Source organism: Coregonus clupeaformis, chromosome 13, assembly GCF_020615455.1.
Source record: "Coregonus clupeaformis isolate EN_2021a chromosome 13, ASM2061545v1, whole genome shotgun sequence".
Classification (NCBI taxonomy): domain Eukaryota; kingdom Metazoa; phylum Chordata; class Actinopteri; order Salmoniformes; family Salmonidae; genus Coregonus; species Coregonus clupeaformis.
Window position 1 is genome coordinate 33,467,428 of NC_059204.1, and position 24,000 is coordinate 33,491,427.

The 24,000-nt window shown below is 42.6% G+C and overlaps 1 protein-coding gene across 1 annotated transcript in view; it reads right to left on the reverse strand.

Annotated features, from left to right (window-relative positions):
* LOC121579176 (actin-binding LIM protein 3-like) overlaps positions 1 to 24,000 on the reverse strand; it is a 143,899-nt gene that overhangs the window by 24,041 nt on the left and 95,858 nt on the right. Inside the window, exons 8-14 of the mRNA XM_041893531.2 lie at positions 19,394 to 19,452; positions 18,679 to 18,750; positions 13,792 to 13,947; positions 12,671 to 12,700; positions 11,663 to 12,062; positions 9,219 to 9,317; positions 1,901 to 1,951 (exon numbers count right to left, since the gene is read on the reverse strand). Coding sequence (XP_041749465.1) covers positions 1,901 to 1,951; positions 9,219 to 9,317; positions 11,663 to 12,062; positions 12,671 to 12,700; positions 13,792 to 13,947; positions 18,679 to 18,750; positions 19,394 to 19,452 — 867 coding nt within the window. The remainder of the gene's footprint in view (positions 1 to 1,900; positions 1,952 to 9,218; positions 9,318 to 11,662; positions 12,063 to 12,670; positions 12,701 to 13,791; positions 13,948 to 18,678; positions 18,751 to 19,393; positions 19,453 to 24,000) is intronic.

Consider the following 24,000-nt stretch of genomic DNA (forward strand, 5'->3'; position numbering starts at 1 on the left):
ACCATGAAAGAGGGAAACCGAGTAGGCCTATCTCTGAAGTCTAGGCAGCTGTCTAGGCCCCTTACTTTTTTTCAATCTTTACTAACGACATGCCACTGGCTTTGAGTAAAGCCAGTGTGTCTATGTATGCGGATGACTCAACTCTATACATGTCAGCTACTACAGCAACTGAAATAACTGCAACACTTAACAAAGAGTTGCAGTTAGTTTCAGAATGGGTGGCAAGGAATAAATTAGTCCTAAATATTTCAAAAACTAAAAGCATTGTATTTGGGACAAATCATTTACTAAACCCTAAACCTCAACTACATCTCGTAATGAATAATGTGGAAATTGAGCAAGTTGAGGAGACTAAATTGCTTGGAGTAACCCTGGATTGTAAACTGTCATGGTCAAAACATATTGATACAACAGTAGCTAAGATGGGGAGAAGTCTGTCTATAATAAAGCGCTGCTCTGCCTTCTTAACAACACTATCAACAAGGCAGGTCCTACAGGCCCTAGTTTTGTCGCACCTAGACTACTGTTCAGTAGTGTGGTCAGGTGCCACAAGGAGGGACTTGGGAAAATTACAATTGGCTCAGAACAGGGCAGCACGGCTGGCCCTTGGATGTACACAGAGAGCTAACATTAATAATATGCATGTCAATCTCTCCTGGCTCAAAGTGGAGGAGAGATTGACTTCATCACTACTTGCATTTATGAGAGTTATTGACATGTTGAATGAACCGAGCTGTCTGTTTGAACTACTGGCACACAGCTCGGATGCATACCCCACAAGACATGCCACCAGAGGTCTCTTCACAGTCCCCAAGTCCAGAACAGACTATGGGAGGCGTACAGTACTACATAGAGCCATGACTACATGGAACTCTATTCCACATTAAGTAACTCATGCCAGCAGTAAAATTAGATTTAAAAAACAGATAAAAATACACCTTATGGAACAGCGGGGACTGTGAAGCAACACAAACATAGACACCTGCATACAAACACACGATAACATATGCACTATACACACGTATGCTTGGATTTTGTGTTATAGATATGTGGTAGTAGAGGCCTGAGGGCACACACTTAATATGTTGTGAAATCTGTTATGAATGTATTGTAATGTTCTTCAAATGTATAACTGCCTTCATTTTGCTGGACCCCAGGAAGAGTAGCTGTTGCCTTGGCAGCAGCTAATGGGGATCCATAATAAATACAACACAAAACAACTGTGCATCACATTAAACATGATATTCTATTTACACCACTTTAAAAAAACAGTTAATGAAAAATATCTGTCATTACTGGGCCATTAAAATACCATATCATTCAAAATATTAGCAAAAGGAAGGAATCTTGATACTTCTTCCTTGCCTGCAACACTTTCACATAATGTACAAGCACTGCTTTTAAATTGGGCCAAGAAATAAGATCATGCAAGACAGGTCTCACTAATAAACCCTGTGAATCCATGAAAATGGGATCAGCGTGTTTCTTGTCAGTTAACTGTGGTGGGAATTAGGTTGAGGTATACTCTGTTCAAGTTGATTAACAGCATGCTAAGTATACATGGCAGAAACAGTGAGCTAGCTTTGAGGTTGGGTTGTGTAGGCTCAGCACTAAGTTATGTTTAATGGGTATTACTGTATATGGGGATCTGAGATTATTAAATAATTCTGATATTACGGAATATTAAATATTGCCAATAGCTTTTCATCCTCTGAGACTCTTTATGTTTCCAATCAGGTAGCTACCATCGACAGTGGTTCATGTTTTAGCTTGATCATTGTTGTAAGAGGCTGATACATTCAACTGTGTGGTTTTGTTGGGACACACACAACACACACATCAAATACAGCTAAAACACATCACAGACAATGCCTCACGGCAGGCAACCCCACACATATACCATGTCTCTTATAGATGGGAGGTTTCCTGTAGACGTTGGGTTCCCCTGTGGCTGAGGAGATGAAACAGTTAAAAGAGAAAAGGTAAGAAGAAGAGTGTCATCTTTTAGATCCACAAGGATGGAGAGTACATGGTAGAAGAGGAAATAATTAAAGTTGTTAGAAGTTGTACTGTGTTGTACTGTAGACTGTACAGTAGTACCATAGAAACAGTACAGTAGTAACATAGAAACAGTACAGTAGTAACATAGAAACAGTACAGTAGTAACATAGAAACAGTAATGTAGTAACATAGAAACAGTACAGTAGTAACATAGAAACAGTACAGTAGAAACATAGAAACAGTACAGTAGTACCATAGAAACAGTACAGTAGTACCATAGAAACAGTACAGTAGAACCATAGAAACAGTACAGTAGAACCATAGAAACAGTACAGTAGTAACATAGAAACAGTACAGTAGTAACATAGAAACAGTAATGTAGTAACATAGAAACTGTACAGTAGTACCATAGAAACAGTACAGTAGAACCATAGAAACAGTACAGTAGTAACATAGAAACAGTACAGTAGTAACATAGAAACAGTACAGTAGAATAATAGAAACAGTACAGTAGTACCATAGAAACAGTACAGTAGTACCATAGAAACAGTACAGTAGAACCATAGAAACAGTACAGTAGAACCATAGAAACAGTACAGTAGTACCATAGAAACAGTACAGTAGTACCATAGAAACAGTACAGTAGAACCATAGAAACAGTACAGTAGAACCATAGAAACAGTACAGTAGTACCATAGAAACAGTACAGTAGTACCATAGAAACAGTACAGTAGACCCATAGAAACAGTACAGTAGTAACATAGAAACAGTACAGTAATAACATAGAAACAGTACAGTAGTACCATAGAAACAGTACAGTAGTAACATAGAAACAGTACAGTAGTAACATAGAAACAGTACAGTAGTACCATAGAAACAGTACAGTAGACCCATAGAAACAGTACAGTAGTACCATAGAAACAGTACAGTAGTACCATAGAAACAGTACAGTAGTACCATAGAAACAGTACAGTAGTACCATAGAAACAGTACAGTAGTAACATAGAAACAGTACAGTAGTAACATAGAAACAGTACAGTAGTACCATAGAAACAGTACAGTAGTAACATAGAAACAGTACAGTAGTAACATAGAAACAGTACAGTAGTACCATAGAAACAGTACAGTAGACCCATAGAAACAGTACAGTAGTACCATAGAAACGGTACAGTAGTACCATAGAAACAGTACAGTAGAACCATAGAAACAGTACAGTAGAACCATAGAAACAGTACAGTAGTACCATAGAAACAGTACAGTAGTACCATAGAAACAGTACAGTAGTACCATAGAAACAGTACAGTAGTACCATAGAAACAGTACAGTAGAACCATAGAAACAGTAAAGTAGTACCATAGAAACAGTACAGTAGAACCATAGAAACAGTACAGTAGTACCATAGAAACAGTACAGTAGTACCATAGAAACAGTACAGTAGAACCATAGAAACAGTACAGTAGAACCATAGAAACAGTACAGTAGTAACATAGAAACAGTACAGTAGAACCATAGAAACAGTACAGTAGTACCATAGAAACAGTACAGTAGTAACATAGAAACAGTACAGTAGTAACATAGAAACAGTACAGTAGTACCATAGAAACAGTACAGTAGACCCATAGAAACAGTACAGTAGTACCATAGAAACAGTACAGTAGAACCATAGAAACAGTACAGTAGTACCATAGAAACAGTACAGTAGTACCATAGAAACAGTACAGTAGTACCATAGAAACAGTACAGTAGTACCATAGAAACAGTACAGTAGTACCACAGAAACAGTACAGTAGTAACATAGAAACAGTACAGTAGTACCATAGAAACAGTACAGTAGTACCATAGAAACAGTACAGTAGTACCATAGAAACAGTACAGTAGTACCATAGAAACAGTACAGTAGTACCATAGAAACAGTACAGTAGAACCATAGAAACAGTACAGTAGTAACATAGAAACAGTACAGTAGTACCACAGAAACAGTACAGTAGTAACATAGAAACAGTACAGTAATAACATAGTAGTAAAATAAATAACAATTTTTTGCCAATCTCCTGCCATCCTTGTCTGGACTCAAGAGTAGAGAACAGACAACACCCACATTAGGGCACTGTGATGGATCTTCACCTATGGACCCTCTTCTACCGCTCTAACATGTTGGATCTTAAACAGCCCACTTCTGTCCGTCCGTCTGTCTGTCGACTCATAAACCAAGGCTGTTTAATGTATTCACTGCCGTTCCCTCCACCAGAAACACATAGCTCAGCATAAGTGAGGCATCTGAGATTAAAGTGACACCATCAATAAAACAGATGGGTGTATAATGGCTGATTAAAGTGACACCATATATAAAACAGATGGGTGTACAATGGCTGATTAAAGTGACACCATCAATAAAACAGATGGGTGTATAATGGCTGATTAAAGTGACACCATCAATAAAACAGATGGGTGTATAATGGCTGATTAAAGTGACACCATCAATAAAACAGATGGGTGTATGATGGCTGATTAAAGTGACACCATCAATAAAACAGATGGGTGTATGATGGCTGATTAATGTGACACCATCAATAAAACAGATGGGTGTATAACGGCTGATTAAAGTGACACCATCAATAAAACAGATGGGTGTATAACGGCTGATTAAAGGGACACCATCAATAAAACAGATGGGTGTATAATGGCTGATTAATGTGACACCATCAATAAAACAGATGGGTGTATAACGGCTGATTAATGTGACACCATCAATAAAACAGATGGGTGTATAATGGCTGATTAAAGTGACACCATCAATAAAACAGATGGGTGTATAATGGCTGATTAAAGTGACACCATCAATAAAACAGATGGGTGTATAATGGCTGATTAATATGACACCATCAATAAAACAGATGGGTGTATAACGGCTGATTAATGTGACACCATCAATAAAACAGATGGGTGTATAATGGCTGATTAAAGTGACACCATCAATAAAACAGATGGGTGTATAATGGCTGATTAAAGGGACACCATCAATAAAACAGATGGGTGTACAATGGCTGATTAAAGTGACACCATCAATAAAACAGATGGGTGTATAATGGCTGATTAAAGTGACACCATCAATAAAACAGATGGGTGTATAATGGCTGATTAAAGTGACACCATCAATAAAACAGATGTGTGTATAATGACTGATTAATGTGACACCATCAATAAAACAGATGGGTGTATAATGGCTGATTAAAGTGACACCATCAATAAAACAGATGGGTGTATAATGGCTGATTAAAGTGACACCATCAATAAAACAGATGGGTGTATAATGGCTGATTAAAGTGACACCATCAATAAAACAGATGGGTGTATAATGGCTGATTAAAGTGACACCATCAATAAAACAGATGGGTGTATAATGTCTGATTAATGTGACACCATCAATAAAACAGATGGGTGTATAACGGCTGATTAATGTGACACCATCAATAAAACAGATGGGTGTATAATGGCTGATTAATGTGACACCATCAATAAAACAGATGGGTGTATAATGGCTGATTAAAGTGACACCATCAATAAAACAGATGGGTGTATAATGGCTGATTAATGTGACACCATCAATAAAACAGATGGGTGTATAACGGCTGATTAATGTGACACCATCAATAAAACAGATGGGTGTATAACGGCTGATTAATGTGACACCATCAATAAAACAGATGGGTGTATAATGGCTGATTAAAGTGACACCATCAATAAAACAGATGGGTGTATGTGACACCATCAATAAAACAGATGGGTGTATAATGGCTGATTAAAGTGACACCATCAATAAAACAGATGGGTGTATAACGGCTGATTAATGTGACACCATCAATAAAACAGATGGGTGTATAATGGCTGATTAATGTGACACCATCAATAAAACAGATGGGTGTATAATGGCTGATTAAAGTGACACCATCAATAAAACAGATGGGTGTATAATGGCTGATTAAAGTGACACCATCAATAAAACAGATGGGTGTATAATGTCTGATTAATGTGACACCATCAATAAAACAGATGGGTGTATAACGGCTGATTAATGTGACACCATCAATAAAACAGATGGGTGTATAATGGCTGATTAATGTGACACCATCAATAAAACAGATGGGTGTATAATGGCTGATTAATGTGACACCATCAATAAAACAGATGGGTGTATAATGGCTGATTAAAGTGACACCATCAATAAAACAGATGGGTGTATAATGTCTGATTAATGTGACACCATCAATAAAACAGATGGGTGTATAACGGCTGATTAATGTGACACCATCAATAAAACAGATGGGTGTATAATGGCTGATTAATGTGACACCATCAATAAAACAGATGGGTGTATAATGGCTGATTAAAGTGACACCATCAATAAAACAGATGGGTGTATAATGGCTGATTAAAGTGACACCATCAATAAAACAGATGGGTGTATAATGGCTGATTAAAGTGACACCATCAATAAAACAGATGGGTGTATAATGGCTGATTAAAGTGACACCATCAATAAAACAGATGGGTGTATAATGTCTGATTAATGTGACACCATCAATAAAACAGATGGGTGTATAACGGCTGATTAATGTGACACCATCAATAAAACAGATGGGTGTATAATGGCTGATTAAGTGACACCATCAATAAAACAGATGGGTGTATAATGGCTGATTAAAGTGACACCATCAATAAAACAGATGGGTGTATAATGGCTGATTAATGTGACACCATCAATAAAACAGATGGGTGTATAACGGCTGATTAATGTGACACCATCAATAAAACAGATGGGTGTATAACGGCTGATTAATGTGACACCATCAATAAAACAGATGGGTGTATAATGGCTGATTAATGTGACACCATCAATAAAACAGATGGGTGTATGTGACACCATCAATAAAACAGATGGGTGTATAATGGCTGATTAAAGTGACACCATCAATAAAACAGATGGGTGTATAACGGCTGATTAATGTGACACCATCAATAAAACAGATGGGTGTATAATGGCTGATTAATGTGACACCATCAATAAAACAGATGGGTGTATAATGGCTGATTAAAGTGACACCATCAATAAAACAGATGGGTGTATAATGGCTGATTAAAGTGACACCATCAATAAAACAGATGGGTGTATAATGTCTGATTAATGTGACACCATCAATAAAACAGATGGGTGTATAACGGCTGATTAATGTGACACCATCAATAAAACAGATGGGTGTATAATGGCTGATTAATGTGACACCATCAATAAAACAGATGGGTGTATAATGGCTGATTAATGTGACACCATCAATAAAACAGATGGGTGTATAATGGCTGATTAAAGTGACACCATCAATAAAACAGATGGGTGTATAATGTCTGATTAATGTGACACCATCAATAAAACAGATGGGTGTATAACGGCTGATTAATGTGACACCATCAATAAAACAGATGGGTGTATAATGGCTGATTAATGTGACACCATCAATAAAACAGATGGGTGTATAATGGCTGATTAAAGTGACACCATCAATAAAACAGATGGGTGTATAATGGCTGATTAATGTGACACCATCAATAAAACAGATGGGTGTATAACGGCTGATTAATGTGACACCATCAATAAAACAGATGGGTGTATAACGGCTGATTAATGTGACACCATCAATAAAACAGATGGGTGTATAATGGCTGATTAAAGTGACACCATCAATAAAACAGATGGTGTATGTGACACCATCAATAAAACAGATGGGTGTATAATGGCTGATTAAAGTGACACCATCAATAAAACAGATGGGTGTATAACGGCTGATTAATGTGACACCATCAATAAAACAGATGGGTGTATAATGGCTGATTAATGTGACACCATCAATAAAACAGATGGGTGTATAATGGCTGATTAAAGTGACACCATCAATAAAACAGATGGGTGTATAATGGCTGATTAAAGTGACACCATCAATAAAACAGATGGGTGTATAATGGCTGATTAATGTGACACCATCAATAAAACAGATGGGTGTATAATGGCTGATTAAAGTGACACCATCAATAAAACAGATGGGTGTATAACGGCTGATTAATGTGACACCATCAATAAAACAGATGGGTGTATAATGGCTGATTAATGTGACACCATCAATAAAACAGATGGGTGTATAATGGCTGATTAAAGTGACACCATCAATAAAACAGATGGGTGTATAATGGCTGATTAAAGTGACACCATCAATAAAACAGATGGGTGTATAATGGCTGATTAATGTGACACCATCAATAAAACAGATGGGTGTATAATGGGTGCTGCTGTGCATGTACAGTATTTAGACAAATGATACACAACATCAGATGGGAGGGGATGACGGACACAGCAACTGATTAAAATAGACTCAGCACAGAGAATAGAAGAGGAAGAGCTAGTGGCAGACGACGGCAGGGTAACAAAGCCACACAACCAGTGATGAAGTCTGCGTAACGGCCATGATGGATGGGGTGAGGGTGTCATTGTGAAGGAGGCAAGCGATGCAGAGAGACATGGTACCACACACAGCCAGTCAGTTGCAGGCTGAGTACATGTAGTTAGTAGGGTGTAAGATGTCCCCACATTGGGACTTTTGAAAACCTTTTAGGTCTGACTTCAGTTGAGGACAAGAGGAGGAAGAGGAGGATGGGGAGGAGGAAGATGGGGAGGAGGAGGAGGAGAAGAGGAGGAGGAAGAGGAGGATGGGGAGGAGTAGGAGGAAGAGGAGGATGGGGAGGAGGAGGAGAGGAGGAGGAGGAAGAGGAGGATGGGGAGGAGGGGGAGGAAGAGGAGGAGGAGGAAGAGGAGGATGGGGGAGGAGGAGGAGGATGGGGAGGAGGAGGAGAGGAGGAGGATGGGGAGGAGAAGGAAGAGGAGGATGGGGAGGAGGAGGAAGAGGAGGAGGAAGAGCATGAGGAAGAGGAGGATGGGGAGGAGGAGGAAGAGGAGGAAGAGGAGGAAGAGGAGGAGGAGGAGGGGAGGAAGAAAAAGAAGAGGAGGAGGACGAGGAGGAGGAGGAGGAGGAGGATGGGGAGGAAGAAGAAGAAGAGGAGGAGGAGGAGGAGGAGGAGGAGATGGGGAGGAAGAAGAAAAAGAAGAAGAAGAGGAGGAGGATGAGGAGGAGGATGAGTATGGGGGGTTAAGGACAGGAAAACCAGATGCCTACCTGGCACATGGAAATGCTTGGGCTCTTGGTAGGTGGTGCGCCTGGTGGACCTGGTGTCAAGCTGACTGTAAGAGAGAGAGCTCCTGCCACTCTCAGTGCCTGCAGACAGTCAGTCCAAGACCAATGACAGTGACAGAAACCAGAGCATGAGCCAAGGTTTGGCACCGCCCCTTAACCAGACCCATCCTATCCCCATTCCACAGCCAAAGCTCAGCCACGCCCACACTCACAGAGAGACAGCCAGTCAGAGACAGTAGACATTTGGTGTACAATGCCTGACAGAGGAAGCAAAATCATAAAGCAACTGCCAAGTCTGCCATGATAGTAATCTACATGTTATATGACTTGGGGTTCATGACCTGCTATTAGACACTGGGAGAGGGATGGATGTTGTAGCATGAGAGAATTGAGGGATGAGCAATCCTCTGCAGTATACCACCACCACCACAACATATACTTCAGGTCCTACAGTATTATCAGACTCTAAGAGGAGTCTAGAGAAGAGAAGGCAGGGGTGTGACTGTGTGGCTGTCCTGGAGGGGATGGTAATGTGGGTGCATGAGTGGCTCCTAAGCCTGAGTGTGTTAACGTGAAATTAATGTTGTTCCAGTCACCTATAGGAACTAATGTCATTCCAGTCACCTATAGGAACTAATGTCATTCCAGTCACCTATAGGAACTAATGTCATTCCAGTCACCTATAGGAACTAATGTCGTTCCAGTCACCTATAGGAACTAATGTCGTTCCAGTCACCTATAGGAACTAATGTCGTTCCAGTCACCTATAGGAACTAATGTCGTTCCAGTCACCTATAGGAACTAATGTCGTTCCAGTCACCTATAGGAACTAATGTCGTTCCAGTCACCTATAGGAACTAATGTCGTTCCAGTCACCTATAGGAACTAATGTCGTTCCAGTCACCTACAGGAACTAATGTCGTTCCAGTCACCTATAGGAACTAATGTCGTTCCAGTCACCTATAGGGAACTAATGTCGTTCCAGTCACCAATAGGAACTAATGTCGTTCCAGTCACCTATAGGAACTAATGTCGTTCCAGTCACCTATGGAACTAATGTCGTTCCAGTCACCTATAGGAACTAATGTCGTTCCAGTCACCTATAGGAACTAATGTCGTTCAGTCACCTATAGGAACTAATGTCGTTCCAGTCACCTATAGGAACTAATGTCGTTCCAGTCACCTATAGGAACTAATGTCGTTCCAGTCACCTATAGGAACTAATGTCATTCCAGTCACCAATAGGAACTAATGTCGTTCCAGTCACCTATAGGAACTAATGTCGTTCCAGTCACCTATAGGAACTAATGTCGTTCCAGTCACCAATAGGAACTAATGTCATTCCAGTCACCAATAGGAACTAATGTCGTTCCAGTCACCTATAGGAACTAATGTCGTTCCAGTCACCTATAGGAACTAATGTCGTTCCAGTCACCTATAGGAACTAATGTCGTTCCAGTCACCTATAGGAACTAATGTCGTTCCAGTCACCAATAGGAACTAATGTCGTTCCAGTCACCTATAGGAACTAATTTCGTTCCAGTCACCTATAGGAACTAATGTCGTTCCAGTCACCTATAGGAACTAATGTCGTTCCAGTCACCTATAGGAACTAATGTCGTTCCAGTCACCTATAGGAACTAATGTCGTTCCAGTCACCTATAGGAACTAATGTCATTCCAGTCACCAATAGGAACTAATGTCGTTCCAGTCACCTATAGGAACTAATGTCGTTCCAGTCACCTATAGGAACTAATGTCGTTCCAGTCACCAATAGGAACTAATGTCATTCCAGTCACCAATAGGAACTAATGTCGTTCCAGTCACCTATAGGAACTAATGTCGTTCCAGTCACCTATAGGAACTAATGTCGTTCCAGTCACCTATAGGAACTAATGTCGTTCCAGTCACCTATAGGAACTAATGTCGTTCCAGTCACCAATAGGAACTAATGTCGTTCCAGTCACCTATAGGAACTAATGTCGTTCCAGTCACCTATAGGAACTAATGTCGTTCCAGTCACCTATAGGAACTAATGTCGTTCCAGTCACCTATAGGAACTAATGTCGTTCCAGTCACCTATAGGAACTAATGTCGTTCCAGTCACCTATAGGAACTAATGTCGTTCCAGTCACCTATAGGAACTAATGTCGTTCCAGTCACCTATAGGAACTAATGTCGTTCCAGTCACCTATAGGAACTAATGTCGTTCCAGTCACCAATAGGAAGTACACACAGGGCATAGGGATAAAGCCTTCCAACATGATCAAACTCAGTATCCGTCTAGTATTGTTTTCTTGTTGACATTTGAAGGCAAAATTATTTACGGTATTTAATCTACAAGAACATTTATTTTCAAGGAGGAGTTTCTCCTGCCTATGTGTAATGCAGAGTGACACGGTAGTGTTCCGTTGAGAGACACTCACCGGGGCGGAAGCAGTGCTGTGGGGAGGTGGACATGGTGGGAGACATGCCCTGCCGGCTGTAGGTGGGAGACATGCCCTGCCGGCTGTAGCTGGGAGACATGCCCTGCCGGCTGTAGGTGGGAGACATGCCCTGCCGGCTGTAGGTGGGAGACATGCCCTGCCGGCTGTAGGTGGGAGACATGCCCTGCCGGCTGTAGGTGGGAGACATGCCCTGCCGGCTGTAGGTGGGAGACATGCCCTGCCGGCTGTAGGTGGGAGACATGCCCTGCCGGCTGTAGGTGGGAGACATGCCCTGCCGGCTGTAGGTGGGAGACATGCCCTGCCGGCTGTAGGTGGGAGAGTCTATGAAGCCTGGGCTGGAGGAGCGCCTCTGTCTCAGCTCCACACTGTCATAGACGTCCTGGGAAGCACAGCAGCCACAGGTCAGTGTCTGTCTGCAGGGCTCTGTCTGTCTGTCTGCAGGGCTCTGTCTGTCTGTCTGTCTGTCTGTCTGTCTGTCTGTCTGCAGGGCTCTGTCTGTCTGTATGTCTGTATGTCTGTCTGTCTGTCTGTCTGTCTGTCTGTCTGCAGGGCTCTGTCTGTCTGTCTGTCTGTCTGTCTGTCTGTCTGTCTGCAGGGCTCTGTCTGTCTGTCTGTCTGTCTGTCTGTCTGTCTGTCTGTCTGTCTGTCTGCAGGGCTCTGTCTGTCTGTCTGTCTGTCTGTCTGCAGGGCTCTATCTGTCTGTCTGTCTGTCTGTCTGTCTGTCTGTCTGTCTGTCTGTCTGGTACCCTCGCTAACACCACATTACACACTGTTTACTTGTGTACCTTCTTTCATATAGTTATTTAATCAAGTCAATTGAGAGCTCCGTGTCTCTTCTACGGCTACCGTCATTACATGGACCCAAATACAGTACATCCCACATACACCACCCAAAATATGTACATCACCTCCTCCCAGACTCACCCCTATACAGCCATCCCCTCCCTGTCAAGTGATTCAGTGCAGCAGTGCATGGAATGTAATTACCTGAGAGTTTGGAGAGAGAGTTCTCAGGGACTGTAGAGGACAGGAGAGGAGTGAATAGAGAGCAGTGGAATCAGTCAGTCAATAGCACCATGCTCTCCAGAATGACTTAGCAGAATGCTATTCAGAGCCAGACATGGGATGGATCAAATGGGATCCGTGAGCTTACCAAACCATGAATAATATGACTTAAAGTCCTTTTGCAGTGTAGTTTTTCATCGTGTTATTACATTTACATTTTAAGACAAGTACATAGAAACCCTCACGGTAAACATGAAGAATCCATTGTGGTTTGCGGCTTTGGTTTACCAATGTAAAATAATCTCAATAAATAGTACATTTAGTTAGTGAGGCCTTGGCGTGAAAACATAAAGCGTGTAATTTACATTATTCATCGAGTGCCTCTCGAAGTCTGATCAATTCAAATCTGTGACCAAAGCAGGAGACTCACGAGGGTGTAGTAATGTTTGAAGATGGTGCGCGACGTGCAACCGCACACACAGGGGCTAAAGTGGGAAGCTGGGGGATGGAGCAACAGGGAGACACGGAGACGGCAGACACAGGGGCACAGGGAGAGGAGGGCACGGGGCACAGGGGCACAGGGAGAGGAGGGCACGGGGCACAGGGAGAGGAGGGCACAGGGGCACAGGGAGAGGAGGGCACGGGGCACAGGGGCACAGGGAGAGGAGGGCACGGGGCACAGGGGCACAGGGAGAGGAGGGCACAGGGGCACAGGGAGAGGAGGGCACAGGGGCACATGGAGAGGAGGACACAGGGGCACAGGGAGAGGAGGGCACGGGGCACAGGGAGAGGAGGGCACAGGGGCACAGGGAGAGGAGGGCACGGGGCACAGGGAGAGGAGGGCACGGGGCACAGGGGCACAGGGCAGGGGGCATCACACACATGCACACATGCACATAAGCACACACACACACACACACACACAGACACACACATATACACACACACAAACACACAGACACACACAGACACACACAGACACACACAGACACACACACACACACACACACACACACACACACACACACACACACACACACACACACACACACACACACACACACAAACAGAGGTCAACTAGAGTAACACTAGTGTCTCAGTACCTCCCCATCGCTGTAGCGCTCTAGTCTGTCATCAGAGGAGTATCTGTGATAAGACTCACAGGGAATGAGATCGGGCCGTTGCACATCATAAATAGCTTTAATCTTAGGCAGAGCGGCCAGATCTTTGTAATTTTGGACCTCGTTTTCCACTTTGGCCTGTAGAGAGGGGACAGAACGAGACAGAACATGGAGAAGCAGGTGTAAGACAGACAGACAGAGAGGATGAAGCTTGCGTTGACAGACAGACACACACACACACACACACACACACACACACACACACACACACACACACACACACACACACACACACACACACACACACACACTGAACGCAGAGACATCCCAGAAACAAACACAGACACACCCTGTGGAAGAGAGATGGCTGGAGAGTGGCCACAGCTCTCCCAGGACCTTGGTCCAAACCACACTCAACTCAACAACAGCAGATGTCTAAACAAGTTGTTTACCTGGCAGCTTTCCTCTTTAGTGGCATACAGAGTATGTGAGCGGAGCTGGAGCGGAGTGTGACCAATTTGACTGGAGAGATTCCCAAAGGCTGGAGCGTCGGCTCCAATTTCGCTCCAGTAGCGCTAACGTCACGAGCTCAGGGCATGCCGTCCCAGCATGCATTTGTAGTCTACTTGTGTGCTGCTATAGCCCCTTGCTTTAGCTACTGTCATGGAGTTCACTAAATATTTTCATATAGAAACTGATAAAACACACAGGTGCGAAATCAAGGTGAACAGACAGGTATCCCGAAATCATGATGGTTTACTTACTACGTGAACTTGCTAACAGAAAGGAACGAGGTGGGTAGCTAACTAAGTGTGTCATTATAGCAAAGTATTTATAAACTAAAAAACTGATCTCTTAAACGTTTCGTTCATTTTTGTTCTATTATCTATACAATAGGCCATAATTGATTTTGGTCCAATAGACCTGGGGCATATTCCCACTTTCAAGGAGCTTTACGTTTTGATTGGGTTATTTTGCCTAAAAACCCTTAGGCCTACATTTAGAAAAATGAATAGAAAAAAAACTCTGCATCTCTGCCCAGCCTGGCAAGAGTGGCCAAAAGGGTGTTCAGCATCCCCAGTGTCTGCAAGCGTGGAGAGGATATTCTCCGCTGCTGGCCTGCTCTCCAGAGTGGCCAAAGGGTGTTCAGCATCCCCAGTGTCTGCAAGCGTGGAGAGGATATTCTCCGCTGCTGGCCTGCTCTCCAGAGTGGCCAAAGGGTGTTCAGCATCCCCAGTGTCTGCAAGCGTGGAGAGGATATTCTCCGCTGCTGGCCTGCTCTCCAGAGTGGCCAAAGGGTGTTCAGCATCCCCAGTGTCTGCAAGCAGAGAGGATATTCTCCGCTGCTGGCCTGCTCTCCAGAGTGGCCAAAGGGTGTTTAGCGTCCCCAGTGGCTCTGCAGGGGTGGAGAGGATATTCTCCACTGCTGGCCTGCTCTCCAGGCACCATCGCATGAGCCTGAAGCCACAGACTCTGGTCAAACTCCTGTTTCTAAAAATGAATTCTAAAAATGAATTCAAAGGCACTAATAAGGCATTTGTAGTTTAATTTGTATTTAATTCTAAGTAAGTCACAGCCTATATGCGCAATTCAGAACTAAGAACAGATATAGCCCCTGGTTCACCACAGACTTGACTGCCCTTGACCAGCACAAAAACATCCTGTGGCGTACTGCATTAGCATCGAACAGCCCCCGCGATATGCAACTTTTCAGGGAAGTCAGGAACCAATATACACAATCAGATTGGAAAGCAAAGGCTAACTTTTTCAAACAGAAATGTGCATCCTGTTGCACTAACTCCAAAAAGTTTTGGGACACTGTAAAGTCCATGGAGAATAAGAGCACCTCCTCCCAGCTGCCCACTGCACTGAGGCTAGGAAACACTGTCACCACCGATAAATCTACGATAATCGAACATTTCAATAAACATTTTGCTATGGCTGGCCATGCTTTCTACCTGGCTACCACTACCCCGGCCACCAGCTCTGCACCCTCCGCTGCAACTTGCCCATGCCCCCCCCCTGCTTCTCCTTCACCCAAATTCAGATAGCTGATGTTCTGAAAGAGCTGCAAAATCTGGACCCCTACAAATCAGCTGGGTTAGACAATCTGGACCCTTTCTTTCTAAAATTAGCCGCCGAAATTGTCGCAACCCCTATTACCAGCCTGTTCAACCTCTCTTTTGTATCGTCTGAGATCCCCAGAGACTGGAAAGCTGCCGCGGTCATCCCCCTCTTCAAAGGGGGTGACACTCTACATCCAAACTGTTACAGACCTATATCCCTCCTGCCATGCCTTTCGAAAGTGTTTGAAAGCCAAGTTAACAAACAGATCACCGACCATTTCGAATCCCACCGTACCTTCTCCACTATGCAATCTGGTTTCCGAGCTGGTCATGGGTGCACCTCAGCCACGCTCAAGGTCCTAAACGATATAATAACCGTGATCGATAAAAGACAGTACTGTGCAACCGTCTTCATTGACCTGGCCAAGGCTTTTGACTCTGTCAATCACCACATTCTTATTGGCAGACTAAATAGCCTTGGTTTCTCAAATGACTGCCTCGCCTGGTTCACCAACTACTTCTCAGATAGAGTTCAATGTGTCAAATCGGAAGGCCTGTTGTCTGGACCTCTGGCAGTCTCTATGGGGGTGCCACAGGGTTCAATTCTCGGGCCGACTCTCAGATCCATCTCTACGCAGACGACACCATTTTGTATACATCTGGCCCTTCATTGGACACTGTGTTAACAAACCTCCAAACGAGCTTCAATGCCATACAACACTCCTTCCGTGGCCTCCAACTGCTATTAAAACGCTAGTAAAACTAAATGCACGCTCTTTAATCGAACGCTGCTTACACCCGCCTGCCCAACTAGAATCACTACTCTCGGCGGGTCTGACTTAGAATATGTGCCACAGGTCCTCTGTAGCTGAATTGGTAGAGCATGGGCTTGTAACGCCAGGGTAGTGGGTTCGATCCCCGGGACCACCCATACGTAAAAATGTATGCACACATGACTGTAAGTTGCTTTGGATAAAAGCGTCTGCTAAATGGCATATTATATTATTATGTGGATAACTACAAATACCTAGGTGTCTGGTTAGACCGTAAACTCTCCTTCCAGACTCACATTAAGCATCTCCAATCCAAAGTTAAATCTAGAATCGGCTTCCTATTTCGCAACAAAGCCTCCTTCACTCATGCTGCTAAACATGCCCTCGTAAAACTGACTATCCTACCGATCCTTGACTTCGGCGATGTCATTTTCAAAATAGCTTCCAACACTCTACTCAGCAAATTGTATGTAGTCTATCACAGTGCCATCCGTTTTGTCACCAAAGCCCCATATACTACCCACCATTGTGACCTGTACGCTCTCGTTGGCTGGCCCTCACTACATATTCGTTGCCAAACCCACTGGCTCCAGGCCATCTATAAATCACTTCTAGGCAAACCCCCGCCTTATCTTAGCTCATTGGTCACCATAGCAACACCCACCCGTAGTATGCGTTCCAGCAGGTATATCTCACTGGTCATCCCCAAAGCCAACACCTCCTTTGGCCGCCATTCCTTCCAGTTCTCTGCTGCAAATGACTGGAACGAACTGCAAAAATCTCTGAAGCTGGAGACTCTTATCTCCCTCACTAACTTTAAGCATCAGTTGTCAGAGCAGCTTACCGATCACTGTACCTGTACACAGCCCATCTGTAATTAGCCCACCCAACTACCTCATCTCCATATTGTTATTTACATTGTTATTTATTTTGCTCATTTGCACCCCAGTATCTCTATTTGCACATCATCTTCTGCACATCTATCACTCCAGTGTTAATACTAAATTGTAATTATTTTGCACTATGGCCTATTTATTGCCTTACCTCCATAACTTACTACATTTGCACACACTGTATATAGATTTTCTATTGTGTTATTGACTGTACGTTTTGTTTATTCCATATGTAACTCTGTGTTGTTGTTGTTGTTTTTATTGCACTGCTTTGCTTTATCTTGGCCAGGTCGCAGTTGTAAATGAGAACTTGTTCTCAACTGGCTTACCTGGTTAAATAAAGGTGAAATAAAAAAAATAAAAAAATCTATAGACTATAATGATTTAATACAATTAAATGTTGTTTAAATGCTGAGCCCTTCATGTCCCTGCCAGTCTAGTGTGTCGTACTCACAAACGCTTCACAATGTATTTATTTGTAGGCTATAGCCTTAAAATTATTGAAATAATAATATAGCCTAAATAATTAATTTTCGCTAACTTCTATTTGAAATGATGAGCGCTTCTTACATTCACCTTTTCATGTTCATTATAATACTTTTCATTCAAATCATATGGTTTGGTTTCAATACTTCAAAACCAAATGGTAGGTCCAGGTAGTCAAGAAAAACAGATGGGTGTTGGTTAAATTGGGATTTTAATGGATGCAGCGAATTTGGAGCGGCAGCTTTTTTTCCTGTGAGCGCGGAGCGGTTTTTAGCGGAGCGGTTGGAAAGGATGTGAAGCGATGAGCGGAATTTCCAACCGCTCAACTCCGCTCACACACTCTGGTGGCATAAGTACACCTTGTGGAATGTCAACTTCACAGTGCAACATTCAACAATGGAGAAATGATGTGACCTCCTTTAACATACATCAATACCACACTAAACTATAACAAACACTGTTTTCCCCAAAAACACACAGGAACACCTGAAGCCACAAACAACTGCACATGGTGGACTGTCGAACCCATGTGAGTGACAGCTGGCTCAGGTCCTGTAAAGAGGGATCCACCTCCAAGACAGGCTGGCAGCCAACAGAAGGCGTACGTGTAATCAAATAACCGTGGCGATGCCTTGGCGACAGACTACTCACACAGATGACACGGCTCGGGGAGCCGATGCTGGACCCAGGGGGAGATACGGAGGCCTCCGAGGTACGTCTGAACTGTGGGAACACAGACACACACACACACACACACGTGTAAGAGTGAACCTGCAGAGGTCAGACTACTGCTGAGGGAGACAAACACTGACAGAGGCTAACCTGGATCAACAACACCCCTGCATTACATTTACATTTTAGTCATTTAGCAGACGCTCTTATCCAGAGCGACTTACAGTTAGTGAATACATATATATATATTTTTTTATATATACTGGCCCCCCATGGGAATCGAACCCACAACCCTGGCGTTGCAAACGCCATTCTCTATCAACTGAGCTACATCCCTGCCGGCCATTCCCTCCCCTACCCTGGACGACGCTGGGCCAATTGTGCGCCGCCCATGAGTCTCCCGGTCGCGGCCGGCTGCGACAGAGCCTGGATTCGAACCAGGATCTCTAGTGGCACAGTTAGCACTGCGATGCAGTGCCTTAGACCACTGCGCCACTCAGGAGACTTGCATTACCTCAGATCCTACAGCGACTCTGCTCTATCATAACCCCAACAACTCGACACACAATAGGATGAAGAAGGATTCAGTTGAGACTAAACTGGAGGAGTTTCTAGGAGGACATAGTAGTGTAATACTAGTGGTGGTCAAGGTGTTGTAACACTAGGGGAGACAGAGAGACAGGCTTCTACTCACTCTGAGTTTCTTCTCCAGCCGCGCTGCTTGTTTACACACAGGATGCCACACCTCGCAGCCTGTTGCAAAGACACACCCGCAGTCAAACATTATGTTTTTCAAAAAATAACTCCACATTCATTCCGCTACACGATGGCTACTGCAGTTACAATACTGTAAACCCACTGGGGTGCTTTTTATTATCAGTAGGAGTGGAAGGCCACATTTCTCAGTGTTTCTACTGCGGTGTCCAACTCAGATTTTTTTTACAGTGTAAAGTGTTTCCGAAACTTTTTATCACACAACGATCAAACACGTGTGTCAGTAGATCAGCACTTCTCAACAACAGCCATACATCAAAGATGACAGAGAAAGCATTATATCTTAGAGAAGCTTGGTGGCTGAGGTCGTAACTCTCCCTCTGGCTGTTCTCCTCCCTCCCTCCCTCGCTAACACGCACGGCAATTCAATTAGGATTGCATGCCTATAAATCTACAGTGCAGTTAATATCAGTCCTATAAATCTACAGTAAGGTTAATATCAGTCCTATAAATCTACAGTAAGGTTAATATCAATCCTATCATCTACAGTACAGTTAATTTAAATTCTATAAATCTTCAGTAAGGTTAATTTAAATTCCTATAATCTACAGTACTGTTAATATCAATCCTATAAATCTACAGTACAGTTAATATCAATTATATAAATCTACAGTACAGTTAATATCAATTATATAAATCTACAGTACAGTTAATATCAATCCTATAAATCTACAGTACAGTTAATATCAATCCTATAAATCTACAGTACAGTTAATATCAATCCTATAAATCTACAGTACAGTTAATATCAATCCTATAAATCTACAGTAAGGTTAATATCAGTCCCATAAATATAGTGCACCCATAGATAGACCTAGAGGAAGAACTGTGAAATCAATAGTCCACCCTCCACCATTCACATGATGCTCAACAGCATCTATCTCCCCCAATCAATACCTAGTCTTGGAGCCCTTCCAAACGTCCTGCATCAACATGGTGAGAGCAACTCTATTCCCTAGGTCTCCTTCCACAACCTCAGTAACCCTATCTCAGAATGAAGGGTTACAGGAAATATAATATGAATCAACTCAAATACATTAACCTTTTACAAAAACATTATAAAGACGGTTTTTCACCTCACCACACTATCAAAATAGAATGAATGAACCCCCCCACAGTAAAACCTAAGAGGTAGCCTATAATAGAACCTGAGAAGTAGCCTATAATAGAACATGAGAGGTAGCCTATAATAGAACCTGAGAGGTAGCCTATAATAGAACCTGAGAAGTAGCCTATAATAGAACATGAGAGGTAGCCTATAATAGAACATGAGAGGTAGTCTATAATAGAACCTGAGAGGTAGCCTATAATAGAACATGAGAGGTAGCCTATAATAGAACCTGAGAGGTAGCCTATAATAGAACCTGAGAGGTAGCCTATAATAGAACATGAGAGGTAGCCTATAATAGAACCTGAGAGGTAGCCTATAATAGAACCTGAGAGGTAGTCTATAATAGAACCTGAGAGGTAGCCTATAATAGAACATGAGAGGTAGCCTATAATAGAACATGAGAGGTAGCCTATAATAGAACCTGAGAGGTAGCCTATAATAGAACCTGAGAGGTAGTCTATAATAGAACCTGAGAGGTAGCCTATAATAGAACCTGAGAGGTAGCCTATAATAGAACATGAGAGGTCGTCTATAATAGAACCTGAGAGGTAGTCTATAATAGAACCTGAGAGGTAGCCTATAATAGAACCTGAGAGGTAGCCTATAATAGAACCTGAGAGGTAGCCTATAATAGAACCTGAGAGGTAGTCTATAATAGAACCTGAGAGGTAGCCTATAATAGAACTTGAGAGGTAGCCTATAATAGAACCTGAGAGGTAGCCTATAATAGAACCTGAGAGGTAGTCTATAATAGAACCTGAGAGGTAGCCTATAATAGAACCTGAGAGGTAGCCTATAATAGAACATGAGAGGTCGTCTATAATAGGTAGCCTATAATAGAACATGAGAGGTAGCCTATAATAGAACCTGAGAGGTAGCCTATAATAGAACATGAGAGGTAGTCTATAATAGAACCTGAGAGGTAGCCTATAATAGAACCTGAGAGGTAGCCTATAATAGAACATGAGAGGTAGCCTATAATAGAACCTGAGAGGTAGCCTATAATAGAACATGAGAGGTAGCCTATAATAGAACCTGAGAGGTAGCCTATAATAGAACATGAGAGGTAGTCTATAATAGAACCTGAGAGGTAGTCTATAATAGAACATGAGAGGTAGCCTATAATAGAACATGAGAGGTAGCCTATAATAGAACCTGAGAGGTAGCCTTTAATAGAAAATGAGAGGTAGTCTATAATAGAACCTGAGAGGTAGCCTATAATAGAACATGAGAGGTAGCCTATAATAGAACATGAGAGGTAGCCTATAATAGAACCTGAGAGGTAGCCTATAATAGAAAATGAGAGGTAGTCTATAATAGAACCTGAGAGGTAGCCTATAATAGAACCTGAGAGGTAGTCTATAATAGAACCTGAGAGGTAGCCTATAATAGAACATGAGAGGTAGTCTATAATAGAACCTGAGAGGTAGCCTATAATAGAACCTGAGAGGTAGCCTATAATAGAACCTGAGAGGTAGTCTATAATAGAACCTGAGAGGTAGCCTATAATAGAACCTGAGAGGTAGCCTATAATAGAACATGAGAGGTAGTCTATAATAGAACCTGAGAGGTAGCCTATAATAGAACCTGAGAGGTAGCCTATAATAGAACCTGAGAGGTAGCCTAACCTATAGGCACAGATAAATCAGAACAAAAGCTCTGTATGATCTCTACCTTTCACAACATACCACTTCTCATTCCAGCCATGCAGCGTGTTGGATTGATTCACTGGCCTTTGTTACATGACTGGTAATTGAGTGGCTCTCTGAGCCCCGATCACTCAGCCCTCCTTGAGGTCCACCTCATAAATTAACCTTGGGGGCTGCATGCTCCTATGCTATGATATGCTAATGTTGAGTGTTAGTGGTCCCGTCTTGATTGAGAGTAGCATTTATGTAATCTTTATTTTAACAGGGAAGAGATATTGAGGCCTAGGTCTCTTTTCCAAATGCGCCCTGTATAATACAACAGAAATATACACATTATACACTATATATCCCCGCCTTTTGCCCTCGGAGCAGCCTCAATTCATCAGGGCATGGACTCTACAAGGTGTCGAAAGCAGGGATGCTGGCCCATGTTGACTCCAATGCTTCCCACAGTTGTGTCAAGTTGGCTGGATGTCCTTTGGGTGCTGGACCATTCTTGATACACACAGGAAACTGTTGAGCGTGAAAAACCTAGCAGCGTTGCAGTTCTTGACACAAATCGGTGGCCTGGCACCTACTACCATACCCCATTCAAAGGCACTTAAACCTTTTGTCTTGCCCATTTCACCCTCTGAATGGCACACATACACAATCCATGTATCAATTGTCTCAAGGTTTAAAAATCCTTCTTTAACATGTCTCCTCCCCTTCATCTATGAAGTGGATTTAACAAGTGACATCAATAAGGGATCATAGCTTTCACCTGGATTCACTTAGTCAGTCTGTCGTGGAACGAGTTTTGTATACTCAGTATATACACATTAAAATATAAGCCCTATATTAAATGTACAGCATGTTAATGATGTGGAGTAGAATTTTAATGATGTGGAGTAGCATGTTAATGATGTGAAGTAACATGTTAATGGTGTGGAGTAGCATGAAAATTATGTGGAGTAGAATGTTAATGATGTGGAGTAGAATATTCATGATGTGGAGTAGCATGTTAATGATGTAGAGTAGAATGTTAAAGATGTGGAGTAGAATGTTAATGATGTGGAGTAGAATGTTAATGATGTGGAGTAGAACGTTAATGATGTGGAGTAGAACGTTAATGATGTGGAGTAGAATGTTAATGATGTGGAGTAGAACGTTAATGATGTGGAGTAGAACGTTAATGATGTGGAGTAGAACGTTAATGATGTGGAGTAGAATGTTAATGATGTGGAGTAGAACGTTAATGATGTGGAGTAGAACGTTAATGATGTGGAGTAGCATGGTTTAGCATTGTCTGACCCCTGGAAGAGTGCCGCTGTGTCCCAATGCCCTACATAGTGCACTACTTTTGACCACAGGGCTCTGATCAATAGTAGCGCATTACATAGGGCATAGAGTGCCATTTAGGATTCAGCCTGCATATCATGATGGAGCTGATAGACAATGAGAAACCAGCAGACCACTTTAACATTCTTCACAGTGAGCTATATTGAGTGGCCATCAGAGGCTCTGTAGAAAAGACAGTTAAGGCCAGTCTATTCAATAATGCACAGTATAGCTGTGATCCATAGTGGTGGGAGACTGTTTATGGAACTGCCATAATTCAAAGTAATGACGGGCCAAGGCCCTGCTGAACAATCATCTGAACCTCCCACTGAGGAGTCTGTCCTGGTCATCCAATACTGAGTTCTGGAAGTACATGGTGGTTGGGCATCACCACTGCTAATTTATTAGGGATCAATCGCATTGGATCAATATGAAAATATTATTCTC